This window comes from Channa argus, chromosome 16 (assembly GCF_033026475.1).
Source record: "Channa argus isolate prfri chromosome 16, Channa argus male v1.0, whole genome shotgun sequence".
Lineage (NCBI taxonomy): Eukaryota > Metazoa > Chordata > Actinopteri > Anabantiformes > Channidae > Channa > Channa argus.
Window position 1 is genome coordinate 15,436,382 of NC_090212.1, and position 20,328 is coordinate 15,456,709.

Below are 20,328 nucleotides of genomic sequence, written 5' to 3' on the forward strand. Positions count from 1 at the left end.
TTGGCACTAATTGATCCACATGGTTTTACATTTTAATAAATTCACAAACCAATGATCAACATGGCTATCTGTTTCTCTACTAGCATCAGTTTCAGCGTGTGGACCAATTATTCAAATCATCTTCAAGAAGGCATGGGCAGAAGAAAGAGAATATGCAGTTACAGTATACTGACGTGGTCTCTGTGATGACCGTGACTGTGACTGTGAGCCTATTAACGTTTTGCATGAAAATCCTGATTAAATTACTCTCTAAGAAAATTATCTGATTCTATGATATAGCCTATGCAGAAAAATTCCATGAGCGAGATATAAAATAAACATAAAATAAACTGCTTATTGTCAAGTACAAGACTCCTATCTTTAACTTTTAGTTTCTATCTCATTATTTTGACATTTTCAAAACCGGCTGGGTCCCTGGGTAATTACTTCACAGTACAAACCCACTGGCATTCAGAAAGTCCCAGTGTGCACTTACTTTCACTTATGTTTTGACAAGAAGCCACACAACCAAGGAGGCAGAACAACTTGACGCGTTAAACAAATTTCACACTGCAGGTGAGTTTGATAACACTTAACTGCGTCTTCACCTCAGATGCTCTATTTATTTTTATGATCTGTTAATAGATAATGTGTTGGGGGTTATTTTCACCTCCTGCACAGTTGTTTTTCTTTTGCTATCCATGTCAGGCTTTATCTATCTGAGAAACCTTTTGGCTCTCGGGCAAAAATTGTTGCGGCATATAGGTCAGTTTTCTTTTAAACATGATGTGTGAATGAAGTAGCTGCAGTTCTTTTACTTAGTTAAAATGTACTACAAGTCCTATGCTATGATTTCTGAAAGTAAGCTGGTAATAGAAATGCCGCCCAAGAAACACAAGATGGACCAGTTTAGGGCTGTTACTGCATGCCACAACCCATCTCCCAACTAAACTTTCACTTTGATGCAATTAAGCAAATTAAAAAAAGTCCCATTTGTTGTCTCAGTATCTAATAATGCGTCAATCTGCAGTTGTTCCAAAAACTGTTGCAAATTCCAGCTGGACATGGTATTTTTATTTTGCTCTGGTATAGTAACAAACCATTTCACTTGTGAATTGATGTTTTCAGAAATGTCTTTGTTCTGTTGAGGATCTAAGAAACATCATCATCCAATTTTTAAATGTTAGTCTGTATGTTCAAACCTACTGGCCTACTACCATATCATGTCTTCATGCCATAAATTATAAATGTTTCTGAATTTTCTACTTGATGTTAATAACTACATGCTTTCAGAAGAGTTCCAATTTGAAATGTATTTCAATGTAAATGAAATGAGACTAAAGCGACACCCAGGATCATCTACAAAGCATTAATAAATAACTTCTTGACCATTCCACTAGAAATCCTCCTGACTATGTTATGATCTGATTAAATATTTAACGTGTTTATGAAAGCATTTCACATATGGACAATATAAACAGGAACATGTTGGGATCACATAAGTTTGTGATTTTCAGATCTATTTCTTCGAATTTGAGAGCTTAACACATAAAAAAATATAATAATTAGAATAAATAATTTGATATTTTATGTTTGTTTATATGTTGCTAGTGGACCTTTAACTAGTGATGAAACCTCACATGATGTTCCAACATTTCTCATAAAATATGACATGACCTCAGGATTTCTTGCTTATTTTTAAATGAAAATACTCCCTGTAATCTAAAGGTACCATCATATCTAATCATAGTTCTCCATATGTTTGGACAGTTCATCATGTTTGGGATCACATCAGCTCTGTCTGAAGAGCAGCAGAAAAAGCTGCTCTCTCTGTTCGGTCGTGTCAGACTCCACCTGCTCTACAAAGCCAGCAAGCACGGCTTTACTGCAGCTGCTTTCCACAACCGCTGTGACTTACAGGGGCCCACCGTCATCGTCGCCTACAACCCTGCTGGGTTTGCTTTTGGAGCTTACACCTCAAAGGACTACACCCAGTGTGGACAGCCCATCTATGACCAAGAGGCCTTTGTCTACAGCATTACCGCAGGGGAAAACAAGCCGCTGAGGGTGGCAGGGATCACTGGACAGAGTGCGTTCACAGATGTGGGCACCGGTCCAAATTTTGGTGCTCTTGTGTTCCTGCACGGGGATCAGCCTGCAATTCTGTCCAGCCCAGGTGTGGGCTTCAACTTTGAAGCACCAGCGATGCACGGCGGGAGCTTGGATCTGAATGAGATGGAAGTGTATCGAGTTGAAGGTGTGTGAGGATTTCTGATCTATCCCTTATCAAACACAGAAGTTGGCTTCACAGTACAGTTTTACACGTTCAAAAAAAAAACTTTACACACCTCACCCTAGAATGCTGTGTATCTTACAAGCTTAAAGGACCTGGTTGGTCTGTTTATTTACTGACTTAACCAATAATGTAATTACATACAGGAGAGTACAGGAGTAGGAATGGTATTGTGTCAGTTGAGGCATGTGAAGTAAATTAATAATGATGCTTAGAATGAAATAGCCAGGAAATAACATGTCCAAAAAATGTATTTTCTGCAGGATTGGGAGATCTCTCCTGGCTGAACCCTGTAGAGACACCCAGTGGACTGCTGAGTATGTAGCATACTGTGACAACATTTGCCTTTATAAGTTTTTTTGCGAAATGCACAATACCACATGGTAGGTATTTCCTATACCAATTGCATCTCTGAGATTTAGCAAACATCTTGATTCATTTTCTTCTTTATATCATATTGCAAAACATTTTATCTTATTTACTTTATCAATATCTTGGAAACAAACTGAATGAAAAGAACTGACCAAGAAAGTGTCAGAAATCAAACAATGATGTCGATGGACATGTTACGGGGTAATAAGTACTAATAATTACACAGCAACCAACACAAGATAGCAGATTTAGAAAGTTTAATACACGTGCTAAGCCTCTGTTGACGTGTGAGTGAACAAAAGCTCAATCTTTCATTAAAAAAAAACAAAACAAAAAAAACACACATCACGCAAACACTGAAAGGCCAATTAATAATTTATTACTGACTGGTCCTAACAGCAAGGATGCTCGGCATCTGTCTGGAATCTTTTTATGTCCCTTAGTCAGTGTGTCATCAAAGTGATTTGGATGCTGTCACTTCAATTTAAAAGTGTTAAGTTGTGCAGTGTTTACTTTAAGGGTGAAGTGTTCTTCTTCACTTACTATGTTGGGATGCTGCTGCATTTGTTGAGACATCACCACAGCCACATATTGACAAGTAAAAATGTGCCTTTGGAGAGCAAATCTCAGCATGGTGTCTTTAATGAAATAATTTCATCCTACAATTAAATAGCATCCTTTTTAGCAGGGTGTTTTATTTTAAAATTATTTATTTATTTATTTTAAAATATGTACACATTTTGTATTTGTATAATGAAGTCACTTACATAATGCTGTTCATCGTGACATCACTGTTGGATGTGGTTAGAGACACAAAAGACTGGAAGCTTTTAAACCCCCACATTAAAAATCACCACTCAATTAAGACGTACTAGACTTGTGATCCTAGTCTACTTGATCCTGTAGGAGAAAGCAGCATTTGATGAAGTCTGTTAATGACTATAAGCCTGAGATCAAAGCAGTTCATCAAGCCCGGGTTTTGTTGGTGGGTCCTGTCGGGAGTGGCAAGTCCAGCTTCTTCAACTCGATCAGCTCAGCTTTTCGGGGGAACATGACTTCGCAGGCCATTGCTGGTACAGCAGGAAAGAGTGTGACCACGCAGGTATTGGCAAAAGATTCCCTTAATGAAATCCGGGGATGTGTTGAAGGAAAATGTATCTCTTTCATTTGTTACATTTATGGTTAAAATTAAAAAAAAATTTAGCAGTTTTTATTCCTTAACTGGTTGTCATATGAATGTTAACTACACAGTACAGTTTGCCCCCTCACAATACATGTCTTCTTTGTAGTTTCGCACCTACACCATCAAGGCAGGGAAAGGCGGTAAGCTTCTTCCTCTGATCCTCTGTGACACAATGGGGTTTGAGGAAAACGCAGAAGCTGGGTTGGACATTGAAGACATAGTTAGCATTTGCAAGGGTCACGTAAAAGATCGCTACCAGGTCTGTTTATAAGCCCTTATCTGCTTGGCCACATCTCAGTGTATCTGGTTAGAAATAACAATAATGTAGACTACTGAGTGACTAACAAATGTTTAATTTGTCTTTCAGTTTAGTCCCTCTGCTCCCATTCAGGAGAACTCTCCTGGATACAAGAAGCACGTGACTCTAACTGACATGATTCATTGTGTGGTTTATGTGGTTGATGCCTCCAAGGTCTCGCTCCTGAAGCAAAAAATGCTGGATAAGTTTGCTGCCATCCGGAGAAAGAGCAACCAACTTGGTTAGCAGTAGAGAAATTATATTTTGAAAACTGCTCCATCACCTTACAGCTCAAATCTTAATATGTTCATATTTGAAATCTGACATTTCTGTACATGTAGAGTCATATTACAGACATTTCTAATGTATAACCCTAAAAAAGTACATGGGTCAGGACACTGTTATTTTATCTTCTGTTTTTTTTCCTCATATGTTTCCACTTTTACATCCTTAAAGGAATTCCTCAGCTACTTCTGATGACCAAAGTAGATGAGGCCTGTCCACTAGTGGCACAAGATTTGAAGAATGTTTATCGCAGCGTGTACATCCAGAAAGTGGTAAAATTTCTAAAGCCATTTACGACATTTAGGTGAAAACCTGTGGTGGGGTTGATAACTTAATATACGTACATATCTCTTGCCGTCTTTCAGTCGCGAGACCTGAGCGAGGCTCTGGGTATCCCCTTGTCCTGCGTATTGCCTGTGAAGAACTACAGTAATGAGCTGGACCTGGACCAGAAGACGGACATTCTGCTCTTGACTGCTGTGGTGCAGATGCTGAACTATGCTGACAACTTCTTTGAGAACCTGGATACTGAGGGGATCAAGGATCAGCTTGACCTCTACAGGTCAAACGATCATCTGCGCCCAAGCATTGAACATAATGCTGTTTGAAAGACAGAGCATAATAATTTCTAAACTGTATTAATTAAAATCAAATACATATAATCGAATACAAGCTTGTGAGAAAATGCTGTAAACCTTTATGTGGTAGTTTATTTTCCAGGAGTATCAACTACAGACAAAATAATTGATGTCATTTGTTAGTTTAGTTTAAAAGAGCAATTCACTCAAATATCCCACTGACGCCAAAAAATTGCAAAAAACGTTTAACCACTGCTGCGATTCCATAATAATACATTTTAAAAGTTTATTATAATAATGTCGATTCTAAATTCTGCATTACTCCAGTAGTTAACTTTGAATTTGTATGTAAATACAGTACTTGAGTAAATGTACTTTGCTACTTATAGCATCTGTGCATTTAGATTATTTTGTCAGAATAATGAATAATAACACGACATTTATAAAATTATTACACTGTTTTTTTTTTTTTTGTTGTAATAAAAAGTTATCACAGCTGTAATTTTAGTCTAACAACTTTTTTCCACTTATCTCGACTGCTTACATTTTGATAAGCCTTTGGTGCACATGCTTGGAATATTTGCATATGTTATAATATCAATTTAATGGTCACTGTTTTTTTTTTTTTTTTTTTTTTTATGAATCCTTTTACTTTCAGTTTTACAATAGTTACAAAGTTACAAAACGTGTTTTCCTCCAGTCATCCACTAGAGGTCAGTCATTATTTCAGAATCACTGATGTTTACTTCTGGAAACTTGGGGATGTTGTAAAGAGACGAGGAGTTTGTTGCAAAACTGCTTCTGATTATCCGGCTGTGCAACATAGTTGACTTTCATTTGTATAAGGTCTTATATTTTAAGTGCACTGTAACGTCATACGTCAGGATGACAAAGCGGCCCTACCTTGATATTGTGCAAAGTCAATATTCAATGTACCCAAACAAAATCCCAGAGAGAGACGCTGGATTTCCTTTGAGCCAATGGCAGAACCGGTGTAGTTTCGGTGCCGCCCTCCTCATAGCTCTGGTATAAAGTGTTATCGCAACGCTGCCAAGAATAAACGCTGCAAACACATGGGAACAGGAGGAGGACAGTGACATAACAGGACCACTATTACGCTTTGTCTCACTGGGATTACGTTTGGATCTGCAAATATGAGTCCAGAGGAAAGCTTAGGATCTGTCAAAAAAAGCAGGTAAGGTCACTTGCTATTTCTTTTTTTTCTTTTTTAATTTTCGGTCTTGCATTATGACTTAGTCATAGATTTGTGGCTGCTTGAGACCTGTGAATGGAAATCATGTGCTGGATAGTTTTACCTGCACTGCTGAAGCCAACTATAAGTTTGGACAATGTGGTTTGAGAACAAGGGAATTTAGTATTAACCTTGTTGAGTTACTAAAGGTTTTGCTTTGGGGTCCAAGGTGGAGGGTTGTAATTCTATCTAGGAATTTCCTTTTCAGGATCTCAGGATAAATATTGTTTTAGTTTACCCTTATGAGTTCACCTTTTAGAACCTTCTGGCACAATTGCTTTGCATGCTTGTTCTTCCTGTGTGGAGACACATGCAAAATAACTGCTGTAAGACACATGCAAAATAGCTGCTGAAACATTTGTGACTGCAAGATTTATGAATGACCCCTGACTTTACCTAAACTTATAACATTTAAATTAATGCAGTATTGAGTCCATTAGAAAAGAGCAGTTATAGGTGTTTCCTTGAACACTGTTTGTATTATTGCAGAATACAAAAGGCTAATGTCTTTGTCTTTGTCTCTCAGGATGCAGTCGGTGGGCCTGGCTCTGGAGGAGTTGCTGGTGACTGCTCAAAAACAAGATTGCCTGACCATCGGCATCTATGAGTCAGCTAAACTTCTTAATGCGTATGTAGGATCTATTACCAGATACACAAATGTTTGCTTCCCTTTAGTTTCAAAGAATAACTTTGCCCAACCTCACTTTCAAGACGTGCGAGCGCAAGTATCTGCCTCAAACTTATCATTTTCTCATTTTCTTTCTCCTCAGAGATCCAGACGGTGTGGTTTTGTGCGTCCTGGCAGCTGATGATGAAGACGACGTGGCGCTGCAGATCCACTTCACCCTGCTACAGTCGTTCTGCTGTGACATTGGCATCACCATCCTGCGGGTCTCTGGGGTTCAGCGGCTCCAGCAGTTGCTCGGGGCTGTGCATGCCAACAAAAACCAGGAAGACCACGGAGACCTTCACTGCATGCTGGTTACGGTGCGTTGATTCAGCACAACTTTTCACTCATATGTAGCTGAAATTACAGATTTCTTATCTTATTATAGATTATTACAGATTTTAATGTAGTTGCTAAAATGTTGGTTCATATTCTTGATTTTATTTATTGCAAATTTGTTGTCTGCAGAACAAATTCTGAACATGAACATGGTGTTTATCTTTCTCATGCAGAACCCTCAGGCTGAACATTACAGGCTTCAGGAGGTGGGCACATACTGCCAGGAGAGCCGAGGCCTCAACCAGTGGGTGCCCGAACTGGTACTGCAGGAACGCTGACCGGACGGGTGCCCACTTACACCGTCAAACACATGAGCTTGATACTGATGAACTGAAGGATCTGATGTAGCTCAAAAGCCGGGATGGACCTGGAGAGGACTGAGCCGGTTTATCCTGACTCAGGAGCAGGAACCAAGGACCGCCCTTTCAGTGACTAATGAAACAGACAGAGTCGAAATTGGTTTCTCTGATCTGTATTGTGCAAACATTACAGAGAAGCACATTCCTATCCAGGAGTTTTTACACAGTCGGCAAACTAGATTCAAGTTTCTGTTTTGTGCCTTGGTGTTGCCAGTCAGATAGTTAATGGTGTGTGACAATAATCAAAGAGAGGAATGGCGGCTTTGAAAACAAAACTTCCACACCCCAGCTTGTGCTTTTATGAACCGGACAGGAATGCATTAATAGTGAAACTATGCCCAACATTCCTGTGCATTGTGTTATGGGAGAGTCCTTGGAGAGAAGGTGTGTGTGAATGTGTGGTATGCGTGGACAATACTTGTGTCTTTCTTTAGAAAAGATTGGGCGTGCAGCGCGTGCGTTCTCGAAATGAGCAGCTGAGCCTGCGGAGGAATCGTAACCATGGAAACTGAAATGAAAATGATGTTGGAATAAAAGTCATACAGAATCTACTTGCACTGAAGGACCGAAAGAACTGCAAAAGAGGCAGAGATCCTGATGTGTTGTGGTCAGAGGAGGATGCAGAATGAACGGTGTTAAACAGATTTTAATTATTCTGCACAAATTTCTTTGCCTTCAAGAACACTGCCTTTTTGATAAAATGTTGTTAAACGTATAAGTGGCTACACTGTTAATTTATTAATTGTATCAATTGTTTGTGTAGCTGTTCACTGTTGATTTTTAACTCTGTTAACTAAGTCAATAAATTATTTTATTCATAATTGACTTACTTCCTTATCAAAAGGTTTCTGCTCACATTTCAAAACAAAAGCCAAGCGTGCGTCATGGAACCAGTTGAGTCACGCAACTACTGTGCAGTTTACGTTTGGGCTGAAGCAATGGAAAAAAACATGCACACTTGGGGCAAAGGCTTTTTCATCAGCCTAAAAAGTCAGCTGCCAGGCTTTCCTGTTGTAGTAAACATATCAGAGCAAGAAATTGGGGTGGGGACAGAAACTCGGAGGGACAAACTAGCAAAACAAGCACATGCAGTGCTACTGTCCTTACAAGCCCTTTTTTTTTTTTTGATCATGTGAGAACTCAAAGAGCTGAGTCCTTCCTCAATTGCCCAAACATGTGCAAATTACTTTAGGAGTAACCCCACCCACACTACAGTGTCTCCACATGATCAGGTAGCAAGATGTTCCTGCAACAGTACAAAGAGATTTATCCTCTGCCCTTTCTTCACTCTGTTGTGTTCTCAACTCCACCCTTTGGCCTCACATGTCTGCTCTGACGGTAGAGCAGGGGCCAGAGGGAACATTCAGACACATGCACCTCCCATTTGTTTACTATCAGCTGGACAGGGGAGTGACTGCACCGGGGACTGACTTGTGATTGGCTGTGGTTCATGCCCCCTTAATGCAATTGGCTTTTACTTAAACCAGAGTCTGGGGGAAGTGTGGTTTCAAACTTGGAAGAGACTCGTGACTGTTGGTCGGGGCTTCAAAGGGCGCAGAGGCGGACCGAGACAGAGAACTTGTAACACTGATATTCCTGTGAAATGACCTAACTGGGAGACCTTGCCTGGTTGTGGTCTTTGTTCACTGAGTTAGGTGCAGCTTTGCATTGCACAGCATGTGCGTAATATGCAGGCGTTCATGTGCACTTTTGTAAAGCAATCAGTCAAAACAGCATAGGAAGAAAGGGAGACACATTTGGTAAACCAACATGATGTTCACTTAGACGCTGCAGAGTTTCACAGAAAATGTGCAAACGATAACCTGCAGGTGGTGTAAAAGAAGTTAGGTAATCTCAAAACTCGGGAAATATAATTTTTTTATCCATCCAATAGCTGTTTAAAATTATTCATTTCACCAAAGCTGTGGATGCACCACCTGACAGATGCTGCTTGTTTGACCAAAAATAAAAAGGACACCAAAGGCATGTGTAACTATATCATCTTTTTATTAATGTTATCTACTTCTCAATATCATCTTTTTTTAACAGCAATATCCACAAAATATTAACAGTGTGCAAGAAAACATGAGTTATGGCACATCAGAGAACAGTTACAAAAAATAGATATATTTTCTTCATAATCAATCAAGGCAAAAAAGATACATATATCGTATGCATACACAGGAGATCAGAACGCAAAAGAGGAGTTTCGGGAAGGGCGAAGAGCCAATTCAGTTTGATATGAGAGTCCACCAGTGAGGAGCCTCACCTCTCCCCACCTTAACAGGTAGCAATGTGACCAGGCTTGCTTTGTGTCACAACACCAGTGAATTTCCATCTTCAGCCATATATTCTACTTTAAGACTTTTCATTATGTTGGTCTGTAAACCTCCCAAGACCAGCTTAAACACAATATACTCCACTCTAAGGCAAACTAACAAACCAACAATCCGACAGGCCGCCAGCCGAACCACCACCACCAGGCCAGCTGATTGCAAGTCGAATCAGCTAGGGAATGATTGAAAAGTAATGATTAAATAAAACACGAGCATGTTTGAGACATCGTCAGAACGACATCTGTGTGTGCATGTGTGTGTGGATATGATATGCATGCTTGTTTTGGGTCAGTTGAAGTGAGTCTTCTGCAGTTGTGATTCTCTTTCTGTTTTCCTGCACCTTGCATGACTTTACAAGGAACTGCATTTCCTTACAGTGACTCAGTTAGTTCCTCAAGCTTATAATAGTTCATGTTCTGGGAAAAGTAAAACTGTGCCACACGACTACATCTGCGTAACCTTCCATTTGCTCAGGTTTCTCAGGTTACTGTATTTTCATCAGCTGGCTGCTTGTGGATACCACTCTCATCTCTGTTTGCTGAATAGACATCAGCCTGTGATTATAGCTCAGCATTAGGACTCGAGATCATGTCAAACTATTGCTTTAGCTTAAATAAGGGCTGAAAATAAGAGTCATCCTAATTTATTGTGGCTATAATTAGCCATCACATCAAAAACAGCGTTGCACACTTTTGCTCTTCTCAACAGGGCACAGTGGGACCCATACACACTGCTCTGGCTCAGTGTTACCTGCCCTCTCCTCTGGTCAGATTCACCCTGACCTGAGACCACACGCTTGCACTACTATAACATTACCATGTCACACTCTGCACAACACTGCAGGCACTATGTGTTCTTGCACACTGTGCTCAGCAAAATTATTCTTTTGAAACGCAACCGAAACACACCCACACACACATAACTCGCACATGGACATAAACACACATACCCTCAGCCCTCACTATGGCCATTCTCCAACGCCTGCTCTTTTTGTTGTTTGGGAACGACATGCTCTCTGCAGGCATTTGTACCAAGATCCATAACATGGTGTGAAAACTGTGTATCTGTACGTGTTTGTGTATTGTCTCAACTAATGCATTTGTTAAAGAAGCTGTTGACATTTGAGGAAACATACTTTCTTGCTGAGAGTTGAAGGCTGGTCCTCTCAAGTCTGTGCTGCTTAACATAGCTGTGGACTGGAAACAAGAGGAAGAACTTGGCCTGTACTTGAATATTGACTTGGTGTACTTATTTATTTTTTCATTTGTTTTGTCCTTTCAGCTTATCCTGTGAGTTCAGGGTCGCCACGGATCATTTGTACGCATGTTGATTTAGCACCGTTTCTGACGCAACCCTTCCCAATTTCTACCGGGCTTGGGACCAGCACTGCACCGCTGGGGATGAGGATGGGCTGCTGGGTGTTCAGTCTCTTGGTATACTTATATCATCTCTAATTATGCTAAGCTAAGCTAACTGACTGCTGGTGGCAGCTTCACAGACATGAGAGTGATATCAACCTTCACATCTAAGTCTCAGTGAGAAAGCGAATAAGCATTTTCTTTTCCAAAGGTCAGACACTTTGTTTAAATAAAAGCTCACAAATCTATAAAAGAGGCGCTTTGTTTCAAGATATTTCCGTCTTTCTTCCTCATTCCCTCTCTCTCTCACACACACGCAGGTGTGTGTGCGATTCTTTTGCAGTCTGTCCTTGGTGGACTGTTTGCCTTTTAACACACAGGCTCTCACACACAAACTCACAGAAGAGCAGGTGTGAAGCCACTAACAAACTAACTGCTGCTCACCTCTCACCACCTGCAAAAAACTCCTGACTCCTTGACGTTGGTGTAGCTTGAGGGTCCTATTTGCCTAGTGATTAGAAAACTGAAAAACAGTGGGGCCAACCCCCCTCTGAGAGTCCATCAACAACCACCAGTCCTGCCTATGTCACCCCTCCCTATTTTGTCCCTGTGTGCTGCTCCTGACAAAAGCCTCAGTTTGATGCTTAAAGTGTAAATATGATGACACAAAGACCTCTTTTTTCATCAATTAACCGACAAAACCAACTCTCAATACAGAGCCTTCCAGCTCCTTTGACCTCGGACCTCTCACATTCATGCCTCAAACCCGAAAAAGCAACTGCACAAGAGAGTGTAGGTGTGTGTTATGTGTATGTGTGTGTGTTCTCCTTGTTGTCTGTCGCCCACCTAAACCAACACTTGAGAAAAAGATCAAATCTGTGGGCTGCTCTGGTGTTAAAGGATAGTTAAGGAGGCTGGTTTTTGCCACTAGAATGAGGTCCGATGTTGATTCATCTTCTAACAGGATACAACCCGAACCCTAACCAGGCTTCTAATTCACACATTGTTTTTTCCTCATAAGGTGTTTAGATTTTTATCTGTGGTTAAAACCAGCCTCCGCTATTGCAAGCCCCCAAAACCTGAATGACAAAAAATGAAGACAGACATAATCCTTACTGGCTGAACAGAATAAGTAGTACCAAAAAAACCAACATCCACAGAAGTCGGTTCTGTGTTTAGATTTAGTATCTTACAAACACTGTACAGGGTAATACTTAACTGACCAGGTTCCATGGACTCCATAGAAAGAAGAAAATTAAAAAATAAACTCAAAACAGCTACTCTTTAAACTTATCACTTCTGCACATGTCTGAAAGAAAGTATATACATTTAGTTAGTTTCTCTTAACTTCATTTGTTTTTTCACTTTATCTTCAGTTTTTACAATCAAGTTTGGTTTTTCAGAGAGGAGGAGCGCTGTGGAGGAGGCGAGGAAAGAGGAAACCAAGAGGACTCTTTGTGAGAAAGTCCTCACAATAAAGCAAACTATTACACTGAGGAGACCGTTCTTGTTTTAATAGCCAGAATTATAATGCATTAAAGCAAGACTTCCCGCCTTCTCTACTGTAGAGGTCAATAAAACTAACACCTCTATCTCTTCTTTTCCTTCCTTGAACTTACAAAACTGCCAATTAGACAAATCCAACATCGGTGGATACGGTAGGGAATGCAAAAATTGTATTTTACTTTATACATCTGGGTTTTCTCCTCCAACCTTGGAGTCCTTGCAGACTGATTCTTAGGTGTGGTCAGTCTTTGACCATGTGACCTCGCCCTCTCTCGGGGTAAAGCACAGGGAGGCTTGATGTACAGTAGAAACCTTTGTTAAGATCCTAGCAGGTATCTGGCTAGGTTTTACCACTGGCTTAGAACCAGATCTCCTGTTGGTACTAGCAGGAAAGGAAACCGGATCAATCAGGGGCAACACCTAAGTCAAAGCAAAACAATCAAAAAATGTATAGTAACATCTTATCTGTTAAGTAATGCTTCAACAAAATATCAAAACATACACGAAGTTCACAAACAAGTATTTCTTAAGAAAAATTCAGTAAACGTCAAGGGTTAATAGCTTGAGTTCATTGTTTCATTGTTTTCCCCTCATAGGTGCAGATCTGAGGTCAGCTTAGACATCGATTTCAACCAGCTGCAGCCATAACAAACTGCTGTTAAATCAGTGACAGCAGATCGGCAGCTAGAGACGATTTTCTGTACAGGTTGGCACAGCTGGAGGTTTGGCCACAGTCCGGCCTCAGGCAGAGAAGGTCTGTTGAAACAGGTTTTAGGTGGGAGCATGCTATAGCCTGATAAAGGCAAAGGCTTTAGCCACTTGCTCCACAATGACCTGCCATGTTTTAGCACAGGCAGGTTTGAGAACAAATGTTCTCAGACCTTTTTAACTCCAGCAAAAAACAAACTATGCATTTATTGAACTTATAATGGGACAGCAGGTCGTGTTTTGGACGGCTGGCATTAGTGCCTCCATTTCTGTTGCCCACGTGCATCCTCCCACTTCCTGCCTATGGCACAGCTGTCCATCCTTCAACCAACCCCACATTTCAAAGCAAAAAAGGAAAATAAAATCCGAGTTTCCTACTGAATTTTAATGTCCAAATCCCTTTTAAGTTAAGCTGACACTTGTAGATAATTTACCAGCATATATGAATATTACCAAAGCACCTTGGATCATACTCAGTGATATAATGATCTCAGCCACTGTGAGCATGTGATACCTGCCCCCTAGCTGTAGCTCTGGGGTATGGCGCTTTTCCAGAGTGGTTATTTTGGGAGTGTGTGTTTGTATGTGTGTGGATGCTAGAATTAGCCCTGTAAGATTTGATGGGGCTACTTAAAGATGTGTGTTTTCATGTGTGTGTCTGTTGATGTCTTAAGATCCATTTAGGTACTGAATGTGTATATATGTGCGTGAACGAGTGTCTGTGTGTGCATATGTGAATGTGTGTCTGTTTTGTGTGTGTGGGTGTGTTTGTGAGTGCAGCTGGAGTGCTGCACAGCTATAGGATGATGCAGGGTTTCTTGTCCTTGAAAGGGTTTTCAGAGGTGGGAACCCCAACCAGCAGAGGGTCGCTACGAGCATGCTGCTCACAGTAACTCATCAGGTCTGCTGCTGCTTTAGACACCTGACAAGAGACAGGAGGAGGTGAGGGAAGGCCATAGAGGAAGAGTTAAGAAGGGAGGAGGAGAAAAGTAGGAAAAAAGGAAAAGATCATTGTGGATGATTGAGGACAGGAGAAATTGGGAGCATCAGGAGAGATCAACAGGAGAAAAAGGCAAAATAGAAAAAATAAGCACATATACACACACACGCAGAAGTAAACTATCATCCTACCTTAATGCGTTCAAACCCTGCTTCAATCCTCAGCTGTTCCACCAGTTTCCTGGCCTGGGCGATATTATTAGTTGTAGACATACTTATCCATCAGAATACACCAACACTGGAGAATGAAGAACTGAATGAGAAAGAGAGAGAGAGAGAGAGACAGTGAGAGTCAAACAAAAAAAGTATTTCCTGAAGCTTTCCTGCACACCACTTCTGAAGCAATGTGCATAATATACAATGTTCAGAATTATACAGTGGATTGATAATAAACAGACAGCAAACAAATTGACTAAAAAGTCCACTGCTTTCAACTGTAAAAATGGAAAAGAGCATATGTACTTTGTGTTAATATTCTTATTATTTTGTGGCACACTGCTGTTTTCAAGCTTAATAATGAACATTCACACTATATTCACATATAACAGTAGGAAGAGTTGCACTGATGCACAAAACTGACTCATGATTTGAGGTGGTAGAAGTACACAAGCTCAAAACTAATATAAAAAATAAAAAATAAAATAAAAGTGCAAATAGTTTCCTACAAAAGTACACCACTGCAGCAGCATTTTATGTCTGTTACATAAATGTATTTGAGTAAAAAGTGTAATATTTCCTTCCAATTTGTAGGGGGAAAGAAATGTCAAATTGAACAACACCGTTTAAGTACACGTACCTCTAAATTATACTAACAATATCAGTCATTAATAGTTTAATTCAGGGGACTCTTTAGCGTCAGTTGTTGAATTATAGCACCACTCTGAGGCAAATACGTAGTAGTGCATCACTCATCTTCCTCATCAAAATACAGTTAATGGAAAATTTGTTATGTATTATTGGATGAACCTTCTTTATTCATGTTAACTATTCATAAAAAGTTCTTTAAACATATACAAACGTTTATTAAAACTAGAGCTGGGATTGATTAAAAACATCTTGTGCGATGTTGTGACGTTTTCTTTTTCTGCCTCCACGACGTAGGAGTACACCGGGTTTGTCAAAAAAACGCTGGACGCACTCTGGTGGTACCCAGTAGAAATGATGCAGACTGATCATTACCTGACTGATGGTGTGCAGACGGGACTCACGTCGAACACTAACGTGGCTGGATGTAGAGGACGATCGGTGTAGGGAAGGTCGTAGAACAGCTGCCAGGTCAAGACGACAGAGCTGGATGACGGCTAAGCTCACATTGGCTTGTCTCTGTGTAAAAGGAGAACAGGTGGGATGAACAGGTGAACTGGCTGCTAGGTTACAAAGATAAGCCGTGGTTTAACTTGTGTTTTATCCATTTCAACATCTTACTTTGTGTGTGCATCTGTTTCTACCTAAAACTGTCAGGTCTGCAAAGGGAAATTAGACCTTCATTGTACTTTGGACCTGCTGGTTCCGTGTTATGAAGGCTAAAAGTCAATAAAAGTATAGTTCAGGTTCTCACATTTCAGTAAAAACCTATTAACATAATGGCAGGTGTCTAAGGTGCCATTGAAAGTGGAATTCGCTTCCTTAACAGCCTTTTCACCTATATTCCAACATCTGTCATCGCAACTTAATTTTTCTTTACAAAGCACCACTAATTTCATTTAATCGATGGTAGGACTGAACCAAACAAGGGCTTTGACTCATACTTTTGGTGGCCAAGTCTCTCTAGAACTCTATCTTTTTTCTTTTATTTACACTTCTTTCACGGTAGAGTGAAAGTTTCATCGCCATCGCATATGATCAAACCACACCTCGCACCTCACACGCATCGCTGTCAGTGTGTTACGAAAGTGTCTCTCACTTTGTCTGTCGCTCTAGGGATGAGAGTCCTGCCTTAATTACTCCTTCTGTGGAGTAGCTCAGAGATTCGCGTCAGTAATTGGGTTTTGTGTGTGTGAGAAACCGACAGAGGTGAATAGACTGAAATTACCTGGTGACATTTTCTCCCTCTCTTTCTGTCTCTGCACACGTGCTTGCTATGTTATAGTTTTCATTCATTGATTGTCCACAAACCAAATCCTAGTCCTAATCTTAACCTAAACATAACCCCTTGTTGACCCCAGTCGTTTTATGCTTTCTTGTCAGTCACTTGTAATCTAAGCTTTGTAGTGTCTTTGACTGACTACGAATGAAAGTGTAGATTTAACAACTGTTGAATCTCCTCGTAGCTCTCACAGCAGATGTGATATTAACTAATTACCTGCACACAGCACAACCAAAACAAACGCTTAATATTTGGCAGATTACAGCTAATGGCTCTCTATAAATTAGAAGAAAATACAGAAATCAGTATGTGCTTTTACATTACTTGTATCAGACTGGAATCAATATCACACACAGACATTTGTTTTTATCACTTTACACTGACTCACATTCATTTCCGTTAGACTTACTCTGACCTTAACCGAAACCTAAGATTACATTAACCCTAAACCGATTCGTCTTCCGTTAATATTCAATGATTAACATGGTGGGGACCAGCATTTGGTTCCACCATCAGTCCTAAATCTTCCCATCTTCACTGACAGCCAACAAAGGAAAAAAGAAATAACACCTACATACAGAAAAATCCAAAAAACTCTAAACAATACAGCCTCCACAGTAATCACAGATGGAAATGTACTAATACAATTATCGAGTCAAGAATGCATTATCATTGAATATGTCAAATGAAAAGCAATGGCATATATGTACTCAGGTGGCCCAGAGCTGAATAATGACTACAGCCATTACCGCCATGGCAGGGTGGTACAGGCCCTGTGACACGTCACTGTACCCCTAAGGGGACAATAATGGCAGGTACTTTCTGAGAGTGTGTGGACTCTGGTCTAAATTCCCTCGGCTCATCTAAAAACTAAGTGTCTTCTATATGTCCGCGCTGTTACAAAGTACAAGTTGCGGTTCTGCTCCGAAATCAATCATTTAATGTTTTCTCGTGGATAAGCGACACACGTGGCAACTCGCAGTTCACACAGTTATTAGAAATAAATGATCGAATTAACTTTTTCTGCACCGAGGAGACGTTAAAAGCCGCGTACTTTGATTCCTTCAGCCTGTTGATTTTTCTAACTTTGTGCTATGGCGCATTCCGGGCACAGAGGGAAGCTGTACCGCCAAAAACAAGCACAAACATCGGATTTCTGCCTCTCAGCTCAGCTCTCCTCTCTTACGCCCCCAAACTGGAAACATTTTGCTGACAAGACGATGCACAGATGCGAAACTCATGCAGTAAGCTGGACGTTAGTCCTGGCATGGACCAAAAACATCACCAAAACAGATCACCCCCCCCCTCCCCCTCGCAGCCAAGCAGCCAGTCAGCCAGCCCACGGCCCCTCTCAAGACGCGCAAAAACCCATCAGTCCATATTGATCCTAGCAGCTCCTGAGCGCTGGTCGGGCCTGCAGAACGAAGCCATGTCCTCCGCTATAGGCCCTGCTTGCTCCTCCACCGTGTGAAAACACAATGCGGGCATTCTGATGTATAGAACAGCATGTTCCTCTCTCCCCCATGGCTATCCACGCAACACACGCAAACATACACACGCTAACGCACAGGCGCGTACTCACAGACAGACCTTGTGCACATATCAAAGAGCGAGAGATATTTTCCCAAGACCAGACTAGATCGCTTCAGGTCTGAAAATAGGCCCCGAATGTTAGCCATGGGAGCAGGGTGGTGACATGTTTCGAGGGAGGTAGGCTCGAGCCGACAATATAAACCCATCCAGCGACAATGGGCACAAGTCTGGAGCGCATGCCTTTATGGTCCGCTATTAAGCAAATCGATCGGCACACGGCCTACATCAACATAAAAAGATCCAGATGTTTGTCGATACGGTGGCTTGTGCATCTTCGGAGTCCAGCCGAGCTGTAGGAAATCTTCCACTGACCCTGTCCCCGGTCCTCCCCACCCCCTCTGCCGGCAAAGGGCTGGGGAAATCCGGATTCGTGACACTGATGAAGCCCGTTTTCGCTGAAGCCGCCCTAAGTGACGGGAAGCCGGGCTTGCAGAGGCTTAGAGACACGTTAGAATTATTATACACAGGGAGGAAAATACCCAAATATCTCCAAACTCACCTCCGAATGCGCTGTATTGGTGATTTAAAGGGACAGATCCGCTGGTTTCTCACCCTCTCTGCTCGTTCACTCCCCGTCTTCACCGAGCCAAACGCCTCCCCCTCCGTTACCACTGTCCGTCCACTCCTCTACCCCCCCTCCCTCCTTCCCTTTCTCCCTCTCCCTCCCTTCATCCGAGCCAGTGACAGCGGCTTTAACGCAGGGGCTCCCAAACAAACATTTCCACACATTCACACAGATCTTCATCGCGCTAACGCGTAATCCAAACAAGAGGATATCAGAGGGGTACACATTCAAATCAGATTCTCATAAAGACAGAATTAACTGGAGACTAAAATACAAATCATCTGTTTTGCTTGGCACGCCTGTTGCTCCATTCAGAACATCTAAAGACTCTTGTTAAGTTGGATATTTTGAAGTGCAGCCTGGGTTGCACTTGCATCAATAAAAGTCCCATTCAGAATGAATGTAGAGAATAACTTCCTACCTACTGTCTGCGTGTAAAGCTTTTTTTACACAGTGAGGTCAAATGAATGCCTCCCCTCAAAAATCTCTTGGTTGAAATCTTAAAGGGGTGAAAAGCCTTTGCTTCCAACAAATTTAAGCTCAGCCCAGAATATTGCCTGAATATAATATAAGCATTATTAACATTTTATAATACTTATGTGTTAAAATGTTTTGCTTTATATATATTATGGCAATAATAGGTCCAAGAAAGTTCTTTGCGGAAATCAAAATAAATATTTCCATCACCATTTTCCCACTCATTTATGCTCTTAATGAAGACCGTTGTGCATGGTCCTCTTGTTTTAATCAAACGTATACAGGCCTCATTTTCTCTACAAGCTTAACATGAAAGGATCAACTTTTCACAGCTATGGCTTCCTGCGTATCCACCCAACAAAACGTATGTCATGAATCCTCTGTAAAGCACATCTGGAACTGTGTAGACCACCCAGTAAAAATGGTGTCCATGTCAGTCCAGTGCGCTGAGACGCCACACGATGGCACCATAGGCCCACAGGCAGCTCCGTCTTCTCCAGGGAGGTGTGGGCCGCTCCTTCTATTCCTGACAGGCCCAGTGCAAACGCGCATCCTCCGTTTCCACTGAGCTGCTCACTCCACTCCTCCACATGGAGCTAAAAGAGCTGCATCTGCTGCGTGACCATTGGCTGAATGTTTGCTCGGTGGCGAAGGGGACAAAGGTCTGATGTGTAGGATATGAGCAAAATCTTTGTTCATGGGCTAAAGCTTGGTGATCCTGACAGAAATGGAGATGTTGGTACCCTCAGACTTACATTCATGTTGCTTTGACACACACACATCTATAGCCAGGTCTTCTTCATGGCTGTGTGGAAATCTTTCCTACCTGCTTATTATAACCACAGATGAGCTATTTATAACTCATGCTGAGTGTCCGCATTGGCCTCATTTCCACTGTTGTGTGAAATTGTGCTAATGCCTATAGATTTTTCTCCCATTTTATGACCTTTCAACTCATTTCTCATTCTCGGCCTACTGTACACAGCTCGCCTCTCCTCTCTCTTGTGTGTGTTGCTGAGGAGGATATAGTGGATTACAGCAGAGCTCTTCAATTTCTAAGAAATCACCATGAGTCACGACTTTAAGATGCTCTCA

The 20,328-nt window shown here is 41.2% G+C and overlaps 3 protein-coding genes across 10 annotated transcripts; 2 read left to right on the top strand and 1 right to left on the bottom strand.

Annotated features, from left to right (window-relative positions):
- Positions 1-451: 451 nt before the first annotated feature.
- LOC137101570 (interferon-induced protein 44-like) lies at positions 452-5,469 on the top strand. 3 transcript variants are annotated; one of them, XM_067480155.1, is made up of 8 exons: positions 452-555; positions 1,750-2,240; positions 2,545-2,589; positions 3,551-3,746; positions 3,934-4,086; positions 4,195-4,366; positions 4,582-4,682; positions 4,776-5,469. In XM_067480155.1, the coding sequence occupies exons 2-8, from the start codon at positions 1,756-1,758 to the stop codon at positions 5,016-5,018; spliced, it is 1,395 nt and encodes a 464-aa protein (XP_067336256.1). In that variant the 5' UTR covers positions 452-555; positions 1,750-1,755; the 3' UTR covers positions 5,019-5,469. The 3 variants fall into 3 exon arrangements, with proteins under 3 accessions (XP_067336256.1, XP_067336254.1, XP_067336255.1); XM_067480153.1 differs by lacking the exon at positions 452-555 and having other exon boundaries at positions 2,142-2,236; positions 2,536-2,655; XM_067480154.1 differs by lacking the exon at positions 452-555 and having other exon boundaries at positions 2,164-2,236; positions 2,536-2,589.
- A 555-nt stretch (positions 5,470-6,024) lies between these two features.
- LOC137101572 (growth arrest and DNA damage-inducible protein GADD45 beta-like) lies at positions 6,025-8,426 on the top strand. The gene is made up of 4 exons (XM_067480157.1): positions 6,025-6,183; positions 6,767-6,868; positions 7,011-7,227; positions 7,420-8,426. The coding sequence occupies exons 1-4, from the start codon at positions 6,143-6,145 to the stop codon at positions 7,522-7,524; spliced, it is 465 nt and encodes a 154-aa protein (XP_067336258.1). The 5' UTR covers positions 6,025-6,142; the 3' UTR covers positions 7,525-8,426.
- A 1,169-nt stretch (positions 8,427-9,595) lies between these two features.
- On the bottom strand, positions 9,596-18,826 carry gng7 (guanine nucleotide binding protein (G protein), gamma 7). 6 transcript variants are annotated; one of them, XM_067480159.1, is made up of 4 exons: positions 18,691-18,826; positions 15,692-15,835; positions 14,645-14,765; positions 9,596-14,435 (listed from the first exon to the last, which is right to left on the bottom strand). In XM_067480159.1, exons 3-4 carry the CDS (start codon positions 14,723-14,725, stop codon positions 14,310-14,312), a joined length of 207 nt encoding a protein of 68 aa, XP_067336260.1. In that variant the 5' UTR covers positions 14,726-14,765; positions 15,692-15,835; positions 18,691-18,826; the 3' UTR covers positions 9,596-14,309. The 6 variants fall into 6 exon arrangements, with proteins under 6 accessions (XP_067336260.1, XP_067336264.1, XP_067336263.1 ...); XM_067480163.1 differs by lacking the exon at positions 18,691-18,826 and adding an exon at positions 18,416-18,669; XM_067480162.1 differs by lacking the exon at positions 18,691-18,826 and adding an exon at positions 18,189-18,409.
- Positions 18,827-20,328: the final 1,502 nt, after the last annotated feature.